This window comes from Lepidochelys kempii, chromosome 3, assembly GCF_965140285.1.
Source record: "Lepidochelys kempii isolate rLepKem1 chromosome 3, rLepKem1.hap1, whole genome shotgun sequence".
Lineage (NCBI taxonomy): Eukaryota > Metazoa > Chordata > Testudines > Cheloniidae > Lepidochelys > Lepidochelys kempii.
Window position 1 is genome coordinate 96,738,338 of NC_136382.1, and position 23,264 is coordinate 96,761,601.

The following is a 23,264-nucleotide window of genomic DNA, read 5'->3' on the forward strand; positions in this document are numbered from 1 at the left end:
ACAAGCAGAGGGGAGCTGATCTGGATGGACCTTAACAGAGTTCCCATCCTTGTGAATGGTACTTGACTCCTAGCCTTATGGTTTTCTTCAAAAATTGTTTTGAACACAGTTTGACCCTATACACACCAGCCATCTAACAGTTCAAGATCAATGTAGTGGAAATTATGTGTAACTCCATTTTATTAACATTTTTCAAATAGACCTCCTTCTGTTGTTCGAAAAGGCTATTTCGTTTCACTTTTAGGAAATGTTTTCCTAGTATTCAGTCTAAATTTTCTTTGCTTAATTTATTGTATACCTATTTTTGAACTTTATACTGTACATGTATTCTTCTATCTTGGTGAGCAGTACTAGAAATGAGGAGCTTTTGATAGTCCGACTCCTGCAAAAAATTAAGATTTAACGTTATGTATAGATTACATGGGACAACTCATGTGCATAATTATTTTCAGGATTGGGGCCTAAATCTGTCATTGTTGACTGACTTCTGTGTTCCAGCCTGACTGCCTATTGGTATATTTTATTTGTTTAATTTGAATCATTTGGTCTTAAAGAGTCACTGGCAACTTAAAAAAAAAAAAAGCAACTTTTTTTTCTTACTATTGTTACTTGTAGCACATAAAATGACTATAACTGAAAGAAATTAGAAATATATGTTCTTTTTTCATTTTGTTTACTTTGTGCATTTGATAGCACTGCATATCCTCACTCCCACTGTTTTCACCAGTCAATTTCCCCAAGGGTTTGTGAGTCTTTCACATAACAACAAGGGAGAGAACTTAAAAAACCCTGAACTTGTAAAACCACCCAAGCTGACAGTGACACTCAGGAAAGTGTCATACTTGAAATTACTTTTTAAGGAAGACCGTCACCTTGAGATTTGGAAAATTTTGCCGTCAAACACCTAAGTGACTTACGAAAATAGAACTTATGCTCCTATGTCACTTAGGGTGCAGATCTTCAAAAGTAGTTAGGCACCTAAGGACCTTTGAGGATCTGGGCCTTATGCTCCTAAGTCCTAGTGAAAGTGCTTCAGTGATTTAGAAGTATACGTCCCATTTTCAAAAGTGACATAGACCCATATCACCACATTTTAAAGGTGCCTAAAGAGACATGTGCCTAGTGGGATTTTCAAAAGCCCATTTTCATTGTGGGAGTCAGGACCCCAGGCACCTTTAAAAATGGGACTTACATTCCTAAGTACCTTATGCACTTTTGAATATTTGACCCCTAATTTTTTTAAATAGTTCCAGGTACATCTGCCCCTGAGTCCCCTGCCCCACCAGTTTTACAATCAGATTTTTTTTTAAAGAGGAAAATTTATTCCCTTTGCTGAACGAAAGACTGGAAGAAACTGAGTACCTATAATCAAATGGTGGGGAGGGAGAACAGCAACGTATTTACTAATCTCTTTCCGTCACAGCCATTTTAGGTGTTGCGTGTAACAATAATAAATAGATAGAAATCCTACCGGAGTGATTTATAAATTGATAATATCTCTTTAGCACAGCCAGTGTCATTAAACAAAGACATGTCCTTTACGTGTCTTAAAATAGATTGAGAAAGCAGCTGAAACGCCAGCTCTTACTCCCTGCACAGGTCCCTTGTCAGCAGATTTGCTCTGTAAGAGGACATCGGGGTGGTTTCCCGATAGCAGACTTCTGTCCAGGAACTCGCTGTTCATCTTGTGCTGCTGGTGGTTTTTTAATCCCAGCCTGGGGATTCCGTGGCTTCCCGGCTGTTTCCACTCAAGGCCGGAGTGACACCCGCATGGTGCAAGCACCTGTGGGGAGCGGACGGCGGAGAGGCCGATCGGCCGGCGCCAGGTGAGCAGCATGAGTGTAGCGCGCCGCCCCCGGCCGGCTCTGGCCGCTAGGGGGCGTGGGGCTGCGGCTTCCGGACTCCAGGGCGGTCGGGCGGGGGAAGCGGTAACCAGGGGCCACTTGCGGCGGTGACCGCAGCCGCGCTGCGCCTTTTCCTCTGGATGCCGGGCGGCGCGGGTGGGTGCCAGGCGGCGGCTCCTTCTCAACCTCGACCCCGACCCCGACCCGGCCTTACCGTCCCCTGGACAATGGAGGCGCAGCAGGCACAAGGTTGGTCCCTGGGAGGGCGGCGGAGTCCGCGGGAGGCTGGAGCTTTGGGGGTTGTTCTTGGGAGTCGCTTTGTATTTTGCTCTCTTCGCTTTTCCCTTCTGGTGCAGCAGGTCCCGGCTCCAGAGGGGGGAAATTTCATTCCCTTGGCCCCAGGGACGTGCAGCTCCGCCTTGGGGGCTCTTTTTGAGCAAGCGATGCTCCTTAAACTACGGAGATGATGCAGCCTCTCTGTCCCCACCCCTGCAAACAAACCCCCTTCCTGCAAGTAAATCAACTTTGGGTGAGCACCTGAGGGCTAGGAGAGGTTATTTCTGGTGTGTTTGTTTCTCCCTTTTCTTGGGGGAGAGGGTCCTCGTCGTGCCCCCCCTTAGCCCAATGCTACAGGTTAGATGAAGAAATAGATTTGGGTTGGTTTAAAACCGAATTGGAGAGAGTTAGGAAACCAGGGAAATGAGACTCTCCTAAAGCACTGGCTCTGCTCCCTCTCTTCACAGTGTTAAAGACCTTTCTGTACAAGAAATGTTTTTTGTTTGTTCTTCCTTTCTGGCTATAGTTTGCTGGGGTCTGCATTAACCTATACTGTACTAAATATATCAGAACATGCTATTTACCTTGCTCTGCAGCTTCCAGACCATTGTGTGGCTTCCTTTATTCCTTCCCCCAATCCATTTCACAAATCATTTGTACTTCAGTCTGTCTTTTATTAATCTGTTCACTGGAACTTTAAAGGTAAATAAAAGCCTATTGGTTACAATACAAAGCACACCCCCATTTTCTATGTTTGGGGGATGGTGAATGAAGCCCATTTTGTTGAATAACTAAAGACTTTATTTACCTCTTAGAGTTTAAACAGTTCTCAAAGTAAATTGTGGGCTTTTGTGTCACTAATGACATGCTTGTCTGCCTTGTTTACAAGTGGGGGGAGGGGGGATATTGTATTCTCTCTCAAAGGTTTTGTAGGGATTGCTGTGTAACAGGATCCAAAATGTAGAGGGTGTCCTGATAGCTCCTTGAAAAAAATCTCCCTCCCCGTCTTCATGTGTCCTGATTCCAGATCTGTTTCTTCTGGGATCACCATTTTACAGCCTTGCCACTCTAATTTCTGCTTTTCCTCTCACTTCTTCTATGCATCACCCATAGCTACAGTAAATGTAGTACAGCAACATATTAACAGAGACCTTTTTTAAAAAGCAAAGCACTATGTTTATTTAAAACATTATATATAAAAAATACTCAGTTTAAACTAGAGCCTTCTGGTTCAGTGTTCACTTCTTTTTGAGCTTTCTTCACATAGAGGAATTATAATCCTGGTCTTGTGATACTGCCAATGCGTGTGAGAGTTGCACACAATAGGCCAGATCATGCGACCAGTTTTTAAACCGATCTCAATTGAGGTCAGTGGGGAGTTCTGTTTAAAAACTGATTGCATAATATGTCCCAAGATATTTTTGTTAGGTTTTTCTTTACACAGTTTTAGTTAATGTTAGTTACAATACTACCAGTAAGATTATTTATTATTTATTTTTTAATTATCTCAGGGTCCAGTTATAGAAAGTATAATTTACACTGGATGAAATTCACCACTGTGAAGAAAGCCAGTTTATTTTGAAGGCTTATGCAGGATTTAAAAGGTGCCTGGGGTCAGCATAAGGCCTTCTTCACAGGGATACATTTCACTAATCTTTCTAAAAAGAAAAGGAGTACTTGTGGCATAATTAAGGTGGGCCATTTCCAGCACAAATCCAGGTTCTCTCACATCCCCCCCACCCCCATACACACACAAACTCACTCTCCTGCTGGTAATAGCTCATCCAAACTGACCACTCTGAGAGTTTGGATGAGCTATTACCAGCAGGAGAGTGAGTTTGTGTATGTATGGGGGTGGGGGGATGTGAGAGAACCTGGATTTGTGCTGGAAATGGCCCACCTTAATTATGCACATTGTAGGGAGAATGGTCACTTTGGATGAGCTATTACCAGCAGGATAGTGAGTTTGTGTGTGTGGTTTTTGGGAGGGGGGTGAGAGAACCTGGATTTGTGCAGGAAATGGCCCAACTTGATTATCATGCACATTGTGTAGAGAGTTGTCACTTTGGATGGGCTATCACCAGCAGGAGAGTGAATTTGTGTGGAGGGTGAGAAAACCTGGATTTGTGCTGGAAATGGCCCACCTGATGATCACTTTAGATAAGCTATTACCAGCAGGACAGTGGGGTGGGAGGAGGTATTTTTTCATATTCTCTGTGTATAAATAAAGTCTGCTGCAGTTTCCACGGCATGCATCCGATGAAGTGAGCTGTAGCTCACGAAAGCTCATGCTCAAATAAATTGGTTAGTCTCTAAGGTGCCACAAGTACTCCTTTTCTTTTTGCGAATACAGACTAACACGGTTGTTACTCTGAAACTAATCTTTCTAACTCCCATTGGCTTTTATGGGAGTTGTGGAATCTCAGCATGTGGCGGGACAGGGCTCTTAAAACACAAGGGGGAGTATTATCGTTCCACTGAGGGTGGCATGTTTAGAAAACACAATTTAATGGGGATGGACAGAGAAATGGAAGGCTGAAATTTACTGAAGTAAATATAGGCCGCATTCATACTTACCAGAATTGTGTTAAACAGGTGCCCCAAAGGAAGGCAAAATGTTGGTTGTGAACCGGATTGTATGTATTTTCTTGGAGTAACACAATGGGGAATTTGGCCTTTGTTTAGTTTTTAAAGAAAAAGGTAAAATGTCATTGTCGTTAGACGTTCAGTGCCTGCTGAGGAGCAGGGATTCTGAAGTAAAAGCATGTTCTGTAGGCTGCTATTACAGAAGCTATTGACAAAATTAATGGATTTATATAGCTCAGCTCCTGGACTTTTCTAATGCTCTACATTGAGGCTGCAGTGTAATGTGGTTTATTTTGGATCCCTGTTTCCTAAATTTATCTTTTCAAATGCCATGATAGGTGATCCTGTTCTTCAAAGAGTTTGATATGACAACATTGCTTAGTCTTTTTCTGCTTTGTAGGATTTGTGTAAACTGTCATGTTCCAATTTGTCACTTACAAATATTTTCTCTGTAATTAATAAGACTATGTTAATGGGACAGTTCAAAAAGTCAGTGCAATAATATGTATTGCTAAAGTATATTTCACTTAGCAGCTCTTCATAGCATTCCCCCTGCTGCCATTGCTGCCCCAGAAGAGACTGTCCTTGTCAAACTGGTCTTTTACTATGCCTTAGTAGTGTGTGTTGGGTACAGAGATTAAATTAAGCCACTTCATGTTGCTTAGTTTTGTTCTGTTCATGATTCGTTTTTAGCCCTGAGGTTGTCTGGGTCTTAGTGCCCAGATAAATTTTATATTCTGGTTATGAAAAAGGTACTGCAGTTAATCAGAAAACAAACAGGTGTGGGATGCCCCAAGGTTTCACCCATTTCTTTTTAGGTTACGTTTTCCCACTGTTTTCTCATTTGTATCTTGTGTCTCATTCTCCCTCAGGACAGTGTTCACGGTGTAGAGGGAAAAAAAAATCTTCCAGTGATGTTAACGTGCAAATAGATCCCATGCTAAATCTTCATGGCACTTTTATATCTGTAAATCTTTTATTCTGAGACCTCTGACTGACCTAACTTTTAACCCTTATTACTGCAGTTATAGTCTTCAGTCTAATCAGCAGCAGAGCGTACTGAACCTCCATGCTTTTAGCACAGTGGGATTCAATTAAAGACACTTAAATACTGAAAACTGAATATTTTTTGTCATATTATCTTCTGCAGTTTTTCAGAACATTGCTACTACTTTGTTACCTGCTATAGCTGTTTACTTTGAAAAATCCATTGAGTTCAAAGTATCTGATTAATCAGATCAACATGCACTGCTGGTGGGGACTGCATTCCCACTGAAAGGAAGGTAAATGCTAAAAATTTGCAAGCACTCACAAATGCCCCATTATTTAACAACTTTCAGGAAATTAAATGACTTTTTGCCTGTTTCAAAAATGTCTTTCTACACAATCTAGTTCTTTGTGCCGTTTTATGTTGCCACAGTGTGGAGTGACATAAATCAGTAAAATGTGCAATAAGTCAAGAAATACATACATGCCCCCCTGACACACACATGTATATTAAAATAAAATGTAGCAGAGAAAAGGGAGTTGGCCACCATCTTCAGTCTATCTGCAAATCGGCATGTGCTATGATTTGTAGACTCTCTGAATTAAATCAGACTTTTGATGGGCTCTGTGAATTTTCATGAAACTTCAAAAAGCCCTTTTATTAATTATTTGCATTGTGGTAGTTCCTGGTGGCCTCAGCTAAGCTCAGGACTCCATTTCGTTAGGCACTGTATGAACACATACATCAGTAAGAGACCGTCTGTGCCCCAAAGACCTTACAAACTAAATCCCTAATCCCATGTTTATCTTTAAGCACTAGAGAAGTACCATTGACTTAACTTTAAGCACATGAGTAATCTCATTTAAGCGCACAAAAGCATTTGCAAGGCCAAGACAAGATAATGGGAGGGAGGGATGGGAGAAATTATTATTAAAATACATAATTAGATCCTTACTTTCAATTTAAGGAATATTAATTAATAAGAGCCCATATAAAATTAGAAAGGGATGCAGGTTTATTCAAATAATAAACATCATGAAATACAAACCGTTCTTCTCCCAATCTTTGAGCCTCTGTCTGCTTTAATCTTTCATCACTGGCAGTCTGAATAAGCATAGGGCTGATGCTGGGAACCTCCCATTCAGTAATGGCAATGCTAAGTGCTGAAAATACCGTAGAATGCTTAATACCTATTTTCCAAATAGTCTGGCTTCAGAAATAAGCATATTTTCAGAGATCGAGGCGTCTGAGGAGAGGGACTTGTGTCTGGAGGGTCAGGCCTGCTTAGCCATCTACAGTTCCCATCATACAACACGAATCTTATTGTTTTGTTCCGACCCAGTTCACCTTCCCATCCTAAATCTCCTGAAATTACATTGTCCCATGAATCCCTTCTGTCCCTTTCCTAAACTGAGCAGCCTACTTTGCCTTCTGTCCTACCTTCTAACATGGCTTGTGCATAGCCTTCTACCTCTACCGTCCTCTTTTGATTTCTTCTCTAATGGGACTTTGTTTCTAGTTCAGCTGTCTGCAATTTGATGCCTTCTGGCATTGCATATGCCCCAGAATCTTTTGCACAGGCTGCTGTTGCACTTCCATGTAACCACCTTGGCAACTGATGCAAAAGATTTTGGGGTACATAGAGATACTAGACAGGAAACAAGAAAGCTCCTTCATAACACAAGCTGGATAAGAGCAAGGAAAAATGGCACTAACTACAGTGAGGTGCTACCAACACTTTAAAGAGGGTTTTCCTTTAATATTTGCCAACTCAGCTGGTGGTACGTGTGACATCCCCTGGGCAGAAGACTCCTCTACCCCAGTTGTTCTCTGTGTTCTCCCCACAACACACACACACATCAATTCCATTCTCTCCCCACCCACATCCCATCAATCCAGTATTCTTTTCCCACCCTCAAATGCATTGGTCCTTCCACCCTACCTCTCTAGGCCCATCATGCTTCTTGTCCACCCTAACATCTCATGGAGGTTCTAGGTGGCTCCCCTGACCTGGCATCTCTCTTCCTTACAGCAGTGGTGGTGTCCTGTAGCCTCTGGTAGGCAAGGCAGCCGTCTCTCAGCTCCCGCCTGTGGGGTGGGTATGCAATGAAGAGTGGGTCCCATTTGGTGGTGGTTTTGAATGTCTATTCAAAAATGTTCTCTTTAGTTCCTGAGGTGGATGGGATTCCTGGTCAGTGGAGTGGCAGGTTGGCTTGCCGCCTCCTTCCTCCACCTCACATCTGGAGTGACTGACAGGAAAAAAGGTGAGGACTAACTACATTGTCTCACTGCTGTACTCCTAGCAGTGATGGTGGGCTTTTGAAGGGAGTACCTCTTGCAGAGCTGTTGTGGCTTCAACACTAGTAGGTACACCCTGGCTATGGCTATGAGGGGTCTAAGCCAGCTGCTGTTCCTGTTTCCTAAAGGGGGCTGGAAACTTTAACAAGCAGAGTTGGCCTTAGCATTTTTAAGTGGCCTGCAAAAGTTTTTTGCTGCCCCAAATATAATCTACCTTGTGGACCATGACCACCCTATTAGGAACAGGGCCTGCCTGAGGAGCATGAGAGGGCTAGTGAAATCCATCTTTGAGAGACACCCCAACCTTTACAGATGTGTGTTATATAAAGTGTGTGTAGTGCGTGAGAGAGAGAGGATAGTGTAGAGTATCTAGCTTCCCCACCCAGCCTCCTGATGCAGAAGGGCAGCCACCAGTTACTTGTTCCTTTTAACCTGAGTGAGTGGCATACATTCCTGAGGCTACTTTCATAAGGAAGAAGGCTAGGTATACAGGGGTTTTTGTCTGGTTTTAATGAATGCTGAGATTTCTCTTTATGGGGCTCAGAAGTCAGCTCTGTTAACCTTGGGCATGCATGACCTACTGTGAGCTCTCTCCAGCTTCTCATTGCCTAGGCAGGGAAGAAAGCAGGAGAGGGGGAACTGCAAAAGGTCCTCCAGATGGTGGGAGAATTAGCATATTTTCCCCTAAAACTGGATGTCTTGGCTGCTGTATTAATAACATCACATGAAGATGGGGTGAGGTGAAATCGGTGGGGCTGTGATTTATAAGAATTGAATTTAAAATATTTATCAAGGTGGCCTAGAGCCTGAGAGAGCTGTTCTTTTATCTTTTAACCTTTTTGTACAACTCAGAAGAAAAAATAGAACTAGAACAAAATACCAGTGATTATCCTTGGATTTTAAGCAAATAAACGTCAATAAACCAAATGCAGTACTTTTCTTGCAAGCTTTTGAACCTGTGCAGCTTTTCAGCATGGCTAAGGTACTTGTCACAGAAGTAAGTCCAATTGTCTGAGGCTGAAGAAATTTGAGTGGGGTAATGCTAATCCTGGGCAATGAGAATATAATCTGGTTGGATACCAGATATAAACAGACTTCCCCCATCTTAAATAGATTGCCAGTTATACAAGACTTTGCAACTTTGCCAATTTTATAAACAAAGATGATGATGGAGAGAAACAGAATGTGCTCATAAATGCTGGCTGTAATTGTTCTCTGCTATTTTATTATTACTTTACATTGGAAATACTTTTCATAAGAGCTCTTTCTGGGGAGGCAGTGCAAATATGGGTGCTCAATGTAGTTTAGTAGGGTATCAAGAAAGGTTTCTATTAATGTGCCTCCCAAATCAATAAAGTATAGAAATGTTAGCACTTGGTGTTCTGAGGAATTTTGTTTCAGGCCACCTCCTGCTTAAAGGTTGATTACAACAGAGCAGGCTTGGTACTAGAATGCAAAGCAGTAGAAATATGTGGCTATGTTGTAGATGGTAGTATTTAGGAATTTGGATGCTTGTTGTTTAGCAGCATTCTTGAAGGTAGAGTATTCTAGGAATCTTGGTTTAGAAAGAGCATATTCAATTTTCTATTTCAAAAAGTGCCTGAATGGAAAATTAGATCTTTCTGATTTAACAGATATACTCTATGCAGTAATATAGTAAAGGGACTTGATCTGGGTAAGCTAGTTTTATTTGACTTTATTTAAATGTCACAGTGAAAAAACCCAGTACAGTATACATGTAACAGATTAAATTAAAAGTAAATATTTCTTTTGTTACACTGTGCCTCTCTAAAAGTGGGCTCTTTGTTCAAAGAACTTTTTAATGTATCTGGCACTGGAATGGGAGCCAAAAGGCCTGGGTTTTAATAGTAGATCAGTTACTGACCTTAGATATGACTGCAGGCAAGTCATTTTGATACTTAATCATCTTCATAAAGCCATTTGAGTTCTATGGGTGAAAAGCAGAACATAGTGATGAAGTATTATTATTGCAATTACATTTTTATATCCAAGATACAGTTACATGTCACTGGGGATGTGACCAAGGTGTGACAGTCTCTGTCTCAGATCCAAAATCTTTCTCATTTTCTCCTTGTCTTTCTTGTATGTTAGAAGAACATTAGTACCCTCCCCCCCACACACACACCAAGCTTCTATACTGATCAAAAGTAAGTATTGAGCCCCACTGCTTCCAAACTCCCATACCAGCAAGTTCAGCACGTAGGCAAGGTACGAGAGAGCATGGTTTTAAGTGTGGTGATCATCATGATAAGCTCTTAGGATCAGATTTGCCTGCACCCCTGCTTGTCACCTTTGCATATACACATAGTGCTCCTAGAAATCAATTTTTGAAGGTTACTTTCGTATACTTTTGTTTTTTTATATAAAATGTGGTTGTTCCAGTAAAAGGGAGTGATGTCTATCATGTATTCTTTTTTATTTGTAATATGACAGAATTAAGGAACCCCAGTCATGGACCAGGACCCCACTGTGCTAGGCACTGTACAAACGTAAAACAAAAAGATGGCCCTTGCAGCAAAGAGCTTACACAGATTTTACCTAGATTGTATGTTCTTTAGTTAGTTAAGAAAAACCTCAGATTTCTTTCACTGTACAAAAAAGGCAAACTTTAGTGAAGGAGTGCCTACTCTCTTTCACATCTCTCAGAGGACCAGGAGTAGCATTATTAACTTTAGCCAGGGCGCTGGGTTCAAGAAGTGGAGGTAACACTGCCGTGGATCAAGTTGACTGTTCTGAAGGAAAGAAGACTGATATGAAAAATAACTTGAGCTTATTTATTTTTAATAAGCTTGTCTTACTACCACCCCTGACATGTTTTGTTATGCCAATATTTTTGTTGTCCACCAAATAATCATCAGTGTTCATACAGGTAAACACTGCCCATACATATTGTATTGGCTGTCTACTAGAAAGCGATCTCCAGTTGAATCACCACGAAATTGGTCAAAAGTATGATTTTGAATTTGGGTTTCGGTAGTCACTTATGAGTGGTGGGTGAAGCGACTTACCCCTCTGTTTCTACCACAGATGCTTCCACGTTCATTCTGTCAGGAAAAGCTAGTGACATTTCCATCTTTGGATCCTCAATGGAATTGTCCTGTAAGTTGTAAGAGGACTAGAAGTCACCTCAGGCTAGAGTGGCCTCTGTTTCAGCATGACTGCTTCGCCCTTAATGACTGCTCACACCTCCAACAGGTATCTCCATGCTTTGATATACTCCTGTATAACTTCCTTGGAATAATTACTGTAATCTTTTACTGGATGAATTTGGTAATAATTGGCCATGCTGTCGTTGAGGCAAATACTGTAAGTACTTGTTTCATTCCTGATTCATGTTTCACACATTGTATTCACCTTTCTTAACTCCTTCTCACTGACCTAAACCAAGACACTCTGCAAAAGGCCTGTCAGTTGTAGCCATCCCCAGGAGCTCTGCACTATTTAATTGGCATTTATAGGCTATTTTCTGGTAGTTTCAAAACTCTTTGTGCGTGTTCTTTCTGTACATGGTGGATAAGTGCAAAAATTTCATTAAAGGGTGATCAGGGTAATTTGGGAATTTTCAACAAATTGTATAAATATCTGTCTCATAGGCCTCTGAGACGAATATTATCTGTATATTTTGTGTTCAGAGGGGCAATCACAGCAGGCTCTCAGTGCTTTGAGCAGAAAACATAGTGTATGTCTACACTTTAATGCAAGGTGTGATTGCAGCTCGGGTAGACCTACCCATGCTAGCTTTGTTCACACTAGCATGACTAAAAATATCAGTGCAGGTGTAGTGGCATGAGCTTCAGCGCGGGCTGTACAGGCATGCCGGGAACCAAGAGTGTCTACTGGCATTGCTGAAGCCTGTGCTACTACAACTACTGTTATTTTTAGGTATGTTTATCTGAGTTGAAAACATACCTTGGATTGCACTATAGGCAGATGGTAGAAGTTATGGTAGCAGGGAAGAATCAAAGGCATAACCAGGAGGACTGGTATGCCATGTAATGAAACTACCAAATTGTTGCTTTGTGCTGTGCATGATGGATGTTAGTATTTGTGATTGAGGGCACATAGAAAAAGTGAAACATCTGGCATAGTGGAGTAAATGCAGATGATGAAGGAAGGGAACTTAAGCAGAGAAAAAGAAAGGTGATAGTGAAGGACTTGTTTCTTAGAAATATACACTTGCTAGCGTGAGAGGTGATCTTAACTATCAATATAATGCAACTTTTCTACATAGTCTACATTTTTTCTTTTTACTGAATTTCAAAACAATTTGCAGGGTTAAATAACACCATTGCAGAGTTAGGTAATAAATTGTATCAGCTGGGAACTGAAATTAAGAGGTTATAGACAAAGGAGAAAAATCACATTTTTTTTACCTGAGTTTTGAAATGACTTAAGAGCATAAGAATGGCCATACGGGGTCAGAGCAATGTTCCATCTAGCCCAGTATCCTGTCTTCTGACAGCGGCCAATACCAGGTGCTTCAGAGGGAATAAACAGAACCGGTGGTCATAGTGATCCATCCTGTTGTCGACTCCCAGCTTCTGGCTAACAGGCTAGTGACACTCGGAGCATAGGGTTGCATCCCTAACCATTCTGGCTAATAGCCATTGATGAACCTATCCTCCATTAACCTATCTAGTTCTTTTTTTTTTTTATCCCTGTTATAGTTTTGACTTTCACAACATCCCCTGACAATGAGTGAGTTCTACAGGTTAACTGCATGTTGTGTGAAGAAGTACTTCCTTTTGTTTCTTTTAACCCTGCTGCCTATTAATTTCATTGGGTGACCCCCGCCCCCCCCCCCGTCCTTGTGTTATCTGAAGGAGTATATAACATTTTCTTATTCACTTTCTCTGCACCAGATTTTATAGACCTCTATTGTATCCCCTCTTAGTCATCTCTTTTCCAAGTTGAAAAGTGCCAGTATTTTTAATCTCTCATACCGAAACTGTTCCATATCTCTAATCACCTTTGTTGTACTTCTCTGTACCTTTATCAATTCTAATGTATTTTTTTTGAGATGGGGCAACCAGATCTGCATGCAGTATTCAAAATGTGGGTGTACCAGGGATTTATATAGTGGCCTTATATTTTCTGTCGTCTTATCTATCTCTTTCCTGATGGTTCCTAACATTCTGATAGCTTTTTTGACTGACTGCTGCTGCACACTGAGCAAATGTTTTCAGAGAAATATCCACAATTACTCCAAGATCTTTCTTGAGCGGTAACAGCTAATTCAGACCCCATCATTTTATTTGAAGAGTTGGGATTATGTTTTCCCATGTGCATTACTTTGAATTTTATCAACATTGAATTTCATCTGGCATTTTGTTGCCCAGTCACCAGTTTTGTGTTTTTTTTGAGATCCCTTTGTAGCTCTTTGCAGTCTGCTTTGGACTTAACTATCTTGTGTAGTTTAGTATCACTTGAAAATGTTACCACTTTACTGTTTATCCCTTTTTCCAGATCATTTATAAATATGTTGAATAGGAGTTGTCCAAAAAAAAAAAAAAAAAAAGCTGATTTGCAGAGAGCAAATCAATCTTGTAGCAAAATGACACCTATTTTCTCATCTCCCATCATTCAGCCAGGACTCTGTTTTTTCTCTGTTACTGGCTATAGAAAAGAAAATGCCCCTTCCATTTGTGACACATTTTTTCTTTCCATGACCCCTTAGGAAGTTGTGAAGAATGATTAATAAATAGCAAAATGAATGGTACAATACTGTTATTACTTTCACTATTGATATAATGGAAAGAAACCTCTGCTGGCTTTGAACTGTTACATTTCACAATTGTATTATCATATCTACAACTTAAAAATCAAAGCCATCTTTGTTCCCTCAGGCAGCCAAGAGTATTCTACTGTGCAGAGAGAGCTAGACGTGATTGCGTAAGATGTTAACGGCCATACATGACTAATATGTACACTGGATATTTCAGAAAATGATTTTGGTTGGAGGGTTAGATCTTGTGTTGAAGTCTGGTAATTGTTTTTCATTGGTAATATGTGCTCTTTACAGCAGCTGGAATTGTGCTACTTTTACCCACTGAACTGTCGCTTGATTTATCTGTGGCAAGACGGGAAAACTCTTTCAGAGTGCATATCACATCTTAGCATAGAGGTCATGTCATGGAGTATGTTCTGTCATTGGTTGTTGCACAAGCTACCTTCTATTAGGGATGGAATAACAGCCCTCTGGCATCTGCAGCAATTCCTTCTACAGGAAAACAATATTAGGAAAGTATTTTAATGTATTTTTAGCTTCTTTTAATGTGACTTTGTAGCTGAAAACAAAGACCAGTGCTTACATACTGTGACCAGCAAGTTGGCCAGGGACTACAAACAAGTGTTCCACAAACCGTAATTTGAGAATCGCTAAACAATGATATTTCTAAGGCTATTTCCAAATTAGGGCTAGATTGTGCTGCTTAGGAACAGCCTAGATAAGGGGCTGTAAAGAGTACTAGGAGGCATGTTCTGCCTTGAGAAGATAGAATGCCTCCTGGAGCACTGAGCGCACAGAGGCTATGCTCCCAATACTAGCCCCTATGCAACTAGCCAGTGCAAGGAAGAAATTAAAGCACTGGTCCCACCCAACCCCCACCAGTCCCTGCCTTCCTCAGAAGGCTGAAGCTCTAATTCTGCTTGGTCCTTGCAAGGAGTGAAGAAAAGGCTTCTTGTATATTTTCTCCTATGTGCACCCATGTACAAGCCAGGAGGAACCTGGCTTTTGATTTTTCATCCCCTACACTTGCCTCCACCTCTGCCTTCTTTCTTCCTTCAGTTCTGTAAGCAGGTCTAGCCAAGCCACAAAACAGCATTGGCTTCAAGCTTGGAGGAGGTGAGGAAAAATAAGGCAGTACTATCCACAGGAGAAGGGACAAGTTCTAGGATGTTCTTCAGAATCAAGCATCCTAGGTCCATATGGTTAGGACCATGCACAGAAGGGAAGTCAGTCTGTGTGTGTGTGTGTGTGTGTCTGTGTCTCTCACAGAAATTGTGTGGTCCACATGGACTAGAATGAGCAATGACTCTCTTCCTGCTTGGATCCTCCTGGTGTAATTTAAGGAATGAAAAAATAAGAGCAGTGGTAATTGCTGCAATTTGAACTGGATTTTATGACCACTTTTTAATTTTTATTGCAAGCATTTCAGATGTCCCTTTCCTGGCATTGTGTGTTGATGATGAGAAAAAGAATATGAATGACACTAATGCAGTATTATAATCTGGACAGCTCCAGTGTTCTTAATTACAGTTCCTGAAATCTGAATGCTTAATTAGTCTTTTCCCCCTGCTTAGTTTCCTAACAGAAAAAGAAATATAAATGTTTGCCTTTTAGACATTAGGTGTGGTGTAGTGTCTCTTTCATTAAAGTGCTCAGGGAAACAGAAGATGTAGCTAATCAATATTTGATGCTGTTGTCTCTGTTTTTTATCTTTAAAATGTAACTGAGTTTGAACAATTTGAAGGTAAAACTTGACTGGAAACGTATTTTGGCTGATAATTCCAGCATGTATACTTGCAATTATAACATTTAACCTGACCATTCCCATTCGGATGAGTAGAGGGGTTTCCAAGACCATCTACAGGGAAAAGAGGCAGCAAATACCCAATTACATCATTCCAGCAGTCATAGCAGGATACTATTAAAAACAATTGTATACAATTGTCAGTTTCTTAGAGGCAGCAGAAGTAGAAATTCTGCATAAAAACTGATACTTCTCCTAGGTGACAGAATTGAATTCCAACAGTAAGAGTGTAACATGAATAAACGAATAAAGCCTTGTCTACACTAGAAAGAGTTTACTGAAACAGCTATACTGGCACTTCCTCCTAGTGGAGATGCAGTTTGTAGTGGGAAAAATTCTTTTGGACTTTTGCCAGTTGAGCCAGTTCCCTGGGTGAAGTAGGCTACATTGGTGGTAGAACTGCATCCAGACTGGGGCATTTGCTGGCACAGCTATGTCTGGGAGGGAGTGATTTTTTTTTTTCCAAATGCCTAGCCATGGCTCGGCTAGCAACACTTTTTAGGTGTAGACCAGGCGAAGTTTCAAACTTAAACTGGAGGCTAAGGGATTTTAAAACAACTGTTTGTGGTGGACTGGATCATGTCTGACCCTGCGCCACAGAATTCCCAGAGGGCCATAGAGGCTGATCCCATGACTCTATTCAGTGCAAGGCTGATTGCCATGGAAGCCAAAAGATAACAAATGTAAAAAGAACGAGGAGTCCTTGTGGCACCTTAGAGACTAACAGATTTATTTGGGCATAAGCTTTTGTGGGCTAAAACCCACTTCATCAGATGTATGGAGTGGAAAATACAGTAGAGGTATAAATACACAACATATGAAAAGATGGGAGTTGCCTTACCAAGTGGGGGGGAGGGGTCAGTGCTAATGAGCCAATTCAATTAAGGTGGAAGTGGGCTATTCTCAACTGTTGCCAAGAAGGGAGGAAAAATCACTTTTGTAGTGCTAATGAGTTCAATGTAATCAAGGTGGCCCATTTCAAGAAGGTGTGAGTATCAGCAGGAGGGGAATTAGTTTTTTGTAGTGACCCATCCACTCCCAGTTTTTATTCAGGCCTAATTTGATGGTGTCCAATTTGCAAATTAGTTCCAGTTCTTCAGTTTCTCGCTGGAGTCTGATTTTGAAATTTTTTTTGTTGTTGAAGAATTGCCACTTTTAAGTCTGTTTTTGAGTGTCCAGGGAGATTGACGTGTTCTAGTACTGGTTTTTGAATGTTCTAATTCTTGATGTCAAACTTGTGTCCATTTATTCTTTTGCGTAGAAACTGTCCGGTTTGGCCAATGTACATGGCAGAGGGGCATTGCTGGCACATGATGGCATATATCACATTGGTAGATGTGCAGGAAGTCACAAGCAATGTAAAAAGGGAAGTCACAAGCATAAGTTGCATAAATGATTGAGTTCTCAGTCCATTTCCTGCTGTATAATTAAATGTGGGATTATAAAAATCCCACATAAAAGCTTCATTAATTTAAAGTTCAGATTAAGTGCTATTCACACCACAGGCCAAGTCCTTGTGTCCAGCTGAGAGAGGTTGGTACAAGATCGGAGAAGGGAAACAAAGGTAGATCAGTTATCTGTCCACTGCCCCAGTCCTGACGCTGATGGTTTCCTACAGACTGTTTCAGTGGCTGAGGATTGCCAGAATACCAGGTACGTGCTTCTCCTTGCCCCTGGTTTGCCTCTCAACGTGCCCCCTAGAGCAGGAAGTTGAGTGGGTGCAAGACCAGGCTAGAATGAATGCAGAGCTCTGGAAAGCAGGGGCAGTGACTCCAGTGGAACTCCCAGTAGCAGACTGCAGCCAGCAGAGCCCTGAAAAGCTGGGCTTACCCCTGCAGGGTATGTATAGTCCAGAGTTGCCTGTGCCCTTTGCTCCATTAGGGCAGCTGAAAAAGGGACTGGGGAGTGGCATCCATTTCTCTCTCTTCCAAGCTATGGTTACATAGACTGACGCTTACCTTGCCATCCAAGTCAAAATCACGTACACTATAACAGAATCATTCTTGCTGACCATCACCTAAAAAGCCTTTAATTCTCACACATTCTTAACTTGACGTGGAAGGATTTCATTTCCCTGAAAAGGCTGACTCTGAGCACTACAATAAAATACACACTTTGAAAATTCAGAATTTAGACTTTTTTTCTTATCTACCTTTTAACCCTCTAGACTTTCTCCACAGCTGTTAGGCTCTTTGGTAAGTCCTTCTTAGTTTGCCGTATTGTCTAGACAGAATATAAATTATGCTCTATCACATCACTCTGGTGTAGCCTGCTGTACGTGTTGCATGCAACCACCACAAGCAACTGTATGAATTTAAAAAGCCAGTAGCCTCACTACACATGCACAAAAGCTGATTTGTAAACTTTAACCTTATTGTGTTTGTTGTTCTACCCAAAGAATTAGGCTATGATACAGATGGTACATACACATTCACTGGATGAAATCTTACTCTAGTGAAGTCAACGGGAGTTTTGCAATTGACTTCAGTGTGGCCAGGATTTTACCCACAGAATTCACTTTAAATAAATAAATAAAAAAAAGCAGCAGCCAGCTCACTTGAACTGTATTGTACATGTAATAGTGCTGCTGAAGTGAACAGAACTACTCGCATGTCCTGATCTGAAGCCTGTAGTAGTAAAATAGTCTCTCAATTCACTTCTTTGGGATTTAGTTCAAGCCCACTGGGTGTGTTTCTTTAATAAAAAAAAAAAAAAAAAATCAAGCACACGCATAGATCTTTGCAGAATTTGGGCCAAAATTGTATAAATATTTGATTTTTTAAGAGTAAATACTCTGTGCCATGATTAAGTTTGAAGAGATTTTGTTGTTTTTGCAGAGTTATCTACTGTTGACATCTCAGTGCATTAACAAGAAAGGGGGAGGGGGGGAAATCCACCCACCACAACTAATATGTCACTAACTACAGTATAATGGCATGACTTGCACAGCTGTAGTAAAATGTAACATAACATGATTATTGTGAAGATTTAAGGCTGAATGAATTCCAATACTGGCAGTAGTCAGCAAGTTATGCATGCTGTTTTTAATATTCAGTGACCAGAGATTATGATAGGAGATCTCGTAAATTAACAAATAAACAGTACAGAAAATGAATAAAGTAAAGTATGCAAGTAAATATTTTGTTGGACTACAGGAGAATTTTTCTATGGATTTCCTACTTTTAACTCTACAGGTATTATTGTCTGTAGTGCATTATTACCAGGTCACTGTACGTGACATGGCTTGATATGGAGTACTCTGCAAAATGAAATTTAAAAGAATGTCTCACTGCACACTGATTTAAAAAAAAATACAGCCAGTAACCTCCAGATACCTGGATGAAGGTTGTACAGCCTACGACAGGACCAGTGAAGCATCATACTTTTTGGATAATTAAAACTCCAGAATACATAACCTTGTTGTTTTAGAGTAACAGCCGTGTTAGTCTGTATTCGCAAAAAGAAAAGGAGTACTTGTGGCACCTTAGAGACTAACCAATTTATTTGAGCATGAGCTTTCGTGAGCTACAGCTCATGCTCAAATAAATTGGTTAGTCTCTAAGGTGCCACAAGTACTCCTTTTCTTGTTGTTTTAGTTAAATAAAACCATTTAAATGTCTGTCTGGTGGTGGTTTCCTCCTAATACAGCATGGCAAGAAAATCCTCCAAATATTAATGATTAACCTGTTGAATTGGAGATAGTTCACCTCCCAATGACTTCATAAATATCTGCTTCAATTACCTTTGGTAAATGAAATAATCAAACAATTATTCATTTTCTGATATAGCTGTAAACCTAATCTGAAAAGTTTTTTTCAAAATCACTTTAAAAATTTATAGTGTGTACCTTCTAAAAATGAAACCTACATCTGAGTTGTGCATAATATGTATTAAGGTTATAACAACCAACAAGAATGCACTTTTGTGTAGAAATCCATGATTAAATTGAGTCTTCCTGACTAGTAATTTTAAATCAAATCCACCCTGCAATTAACCCTCCAGAATTGACTCTAATCAGAGACTAAGGCAGAGAACAGACTTGCTAGCCACTCTCTCAGCTACCTTTACACCAGACTTTGAAATAACCAACACCAACAAAACCATGTCTTCCCAAGAGTCAAAACTTACTCACATACAAGCAAAATAACTTGGAAGACTGTCTGTAACAGCACCATTTGGGTGATGCCTGCCCATGCACTATTATCCACTGCATAGAACAAAAAGAAAAGGAGTACTTGTGGCACCTTAGAGACTAACCAATTTATTTAATCTCTAAGGTGCCGCAAGTACTCCTTTTCTTTTTGCGAATACAGACTAACACGGCTGTTACGCTGAAACCAGTCGTCATGCATAGAACACCGGACACTCACTTCATGATTTAGCAGATTCTATGCTTTTTTCCAGGCCATTTTCAGACTTCAGGCTAGGAAGTGGGTAATTATCCTCTAGCCGTAGAGTTGGACTGACTTTCAGAATTTGAAATCAGTCAAATGTACAGGTGCCAGAATCCTAATATGGTCAATTGTTTAATGTCTTTAATTTTGTGCACATTCGGTTAAAACTGGTTCCATTTTGCTGCATGTAAAACCAATCAGTAATTTGGTAATGAGGTAAAATACATATCTGTTTGTTCATTTCATCTGAAAAACTAATTTAGTAATTCTGAAATGTCTCATATTTGTAAACTTTGTGCCTGGGATATATTGGAAAACAGGGCATGAAATGAATTTAAGGCATAAATATCACAATCTATTTAAAAGGCATAATTTCAATTCACAGTCTCTCATTCTTTCATTAAACTCTAGGGGAAATGCAGCTTATTGACTCATGCTAAAATTTCATCTGGTCTTTTAATTTATTTAGGGCTGTATTCTACCACTTTATCTCATACTGAGTAGTTGCATACTCTGCATATAGCTCTACTGAAATGAAGGGAGGTATTCCTAGAGTAAGATATTACTGGATGTGAGAAAGGGGCAGAGTAAGATGCTGTTGAACTCCTAATGGTTTATCTTGTAAATAAGTGTAGCTTTTATAAAAATTATCACACATAAATTGCATAGACAGCCCATTGTGGAAAACAATCCTGGTTTCCTCAAGGGATATTTTAATAGCCAAATAATATTTATGTAAATAAAAATTGACAGTCAATCAAAAACTAGGCAAAATATGTGTTTTGCTCTAGCAAATAAAAGGCCATGTATTCCAATAGCAAAGGCCCTGTACTTGGAAAGATTAGTCCCAGAAAACAAAAAACAGTATCATCCCAGTTGAATCATAGAATATCAGGGTTGGAAGGGACCTCAGGAGGTCATCTAGTCCAACCCCCTGCTCAAAGCAGGACCAATCCCCAACTAAATCATCCCAGCCAGGGCTTTGTCAAGCCTGACCTTAAAAATATCTAAGGAAGGAGATTCCACCACCTCACTAGGTAACGCATTCCAGTGTTTCACCACCCTCCTAATGAAAAAGTTTTTCCTAATATCCAACCTAAACCTCCCCCACTGCAACTTGAGACCATTACTCCTTGTTCTGTCATCAGCTACCATTGAGAACAGTCTAGATCCATCCTCTTTGGAACCCCCTTTCAGGTAATTGAAAGCAGCTATCAAATCCCCCTTCATTCTTCTCTTCCACACACTAAACAATTCCAGTTCCCTCAGCCTCTCCTCATAAGTCATGTGTTCCAGTCCCCTAATCATTTTTGCTGGATGTTTTCCAATTTTTCCACATCCTTCTTGTAGTGTGGGGCCCAAAACTGGACACAGTACTCCAGATGAGGCCTCACCAATGTTGAATAGAGGGGAACGATCATGTCCCTCGATTTGCTGGCAATGCCCCTATGTATACATCCCAAAATGCCATTGGCCTTCTTGGCAACAAGGGCACACTGTTGACTCATATCCAGCTTCTCATCCACTGTAATCCCTAGGTCCTTTTCTGCAGAACTGCTGCCGAGCCATTCGGTCCCTAGTCTGTAGCGGTGCATGGGGTTCTTCCATCCTAAGTGCAGGACTCTGCACTTGTCCTTCTTGAACCTCATCAGATTTCTTTTGGCCCAGTCCTCCAATTTGTCTAGGTCCCTCTGTATCCTATCCCTACCCTCCAACGTATCTACCTCTCCTCCCAGTTTAGTGTCATCTGCAAACTTGCTGAGGGTGCAATCCACACCATCCTCCAGATCATTTATGAAGATATTGAACAAAACCGGCCCGAGGACCGACCCTTGGGGCACTCCACTTGATATCGGCTGCTAACTAGACATGGAGCCATTGATCACTACCCATTGAGCCCGACAATCTAGCCAACTTTCTATCCACCTTATAGTCCATTCATCCAGCCCATACTTCTTTAACTTGCTGGCAAGAATACTGTGGGAGACAGTGTCAAAAGCTTTGCTAAAGTCAAGGAACAACACGTCTTCCGCTTTCCCCTCATCCACAGAGCCAGTTATCTCGTCATAGAAGGCAATTAGATTAGTCAGGCATGACTTGCCCTTGGTGAATCCATGCTGACTGTTCCTGATCACTTTCCTCTCCTCTAAGTACTTCAGTGCTTCTCCTCTAAGTTGGCTTTAATTGTTGTGATGAGGTGTAACACAAGAAGTGGTTTCTCTGGTAATTGGGCTTAAAGTACAAGGGCTGAATAATTTTTTTTAATTTTATTATTATTATTTATTAAAGGCTGAGGCCTAAATTCCACAGGGGAAAAAGATGTACCTTTGCACACCTTTGTTTACCTGCTCCATTACAGCAGGTGCATGTAAGAACTAAGTATTTGTGCTCGCATATGTGTAAATGTCTGTGTACGTATTTAATTTTGCAATTAGGGTACATGGTTTCAGTAAAGAAATGCACTCTTTGAAGTGCAAAAATGCACAACCATTTTCTGTGCATAGACCTCAGGTCTTCCACATAAAAGTCCTGGATCTTAGCTGCCTAGATCTGGTGATTTGGGCACAGTGGAGCTTTCAGTGCTCTCACCCTAGCTTAATTTACAGTACTGTAACATGGTGACAAATTCTAGGGCCCTTTCACTGAAAACATGTGGGATGGGGGAAAGGAAGTGAGGCAGGAGAAGATCTGATGAGGAACTTGCATGCAGGGGGAGAACTGGGACTGGCAGGTCAAAGAGACTGGAGCAAGGAGCTGAGTGTGAGTTTGGAACTGAGAGCCTATGAGAATGGAGAATATGGGAGGGTTATGGTGGCGGATTGAGTGGAAGCCATGGTGGCAGAGAGAGACAAATTGGATGAGGATCACAGGCAGCCTCAATTCTGGCATTTCATAACTTTGAGTGCTGAACTTTGCCATCTTAATCTTTTTACATAAGTGTGTGTGTGTGTAACAAATAGATATACAATGTTCATTCATGTTTGGTTGATATGATTTGTAGCTACCAATCTGCTCACTTGCTTCCATTCAACTATCTTTGTTATTGGGGCATTTCCTGTTATGCTACTAAATTCTGTGACATCATCCCTCTAGAGCATGAGCTATGTAAATCTCATCCAACATTAAATGCTGTTTCAAATAGGAAGCTAGTTGGTTCTCTCTTCATCCTTCTCTTACCTTCTTTTCTCGCTTCCCTCTGGATGCTGTATCTTAGATCAGGGGCCAGATCAGACTCTGGCTGCCCCAGAGTTCATTTTACTCTGCTCAAACTGTGCTGAATTCTGCTCAGCCATAGCTCTGTCTTTGTGGCAGCTGAGTGATGCAC

The 23,264-nt window shown here is 40.8% G+C and overlaps 1 protein-coding gene across 7 annotated transcripts in view; it reads left to right on the top strand.

The window, feature by feature from the left end:
* The first annotated feature begins 1,913 nt into the window (after positions 1 to 1,913).
* Positions 1,914 to 23,264, top strand: part of TPD52L1 (TPD52 like 1) — an 85,825-nt gene continuing 64,474 nt past the window's right edge. For all 7 annotated transcript variants that reach the window (XM_073337210.2, XM_073337211.2, XM_073337213.2 and 4 more), the window contains exon 1: positions 1,914 to 2,093. In XM_073337210.2, coding sequence (XP_073193311.2) covers positions 1,985 to 2,093 — 109 coding nt within the window. In that variant the 5' untranslated portion in view covers positions 1,914 to 1,984. The remainder of the gene's footprint in view (positions 2,094 to 23,264) is intronic.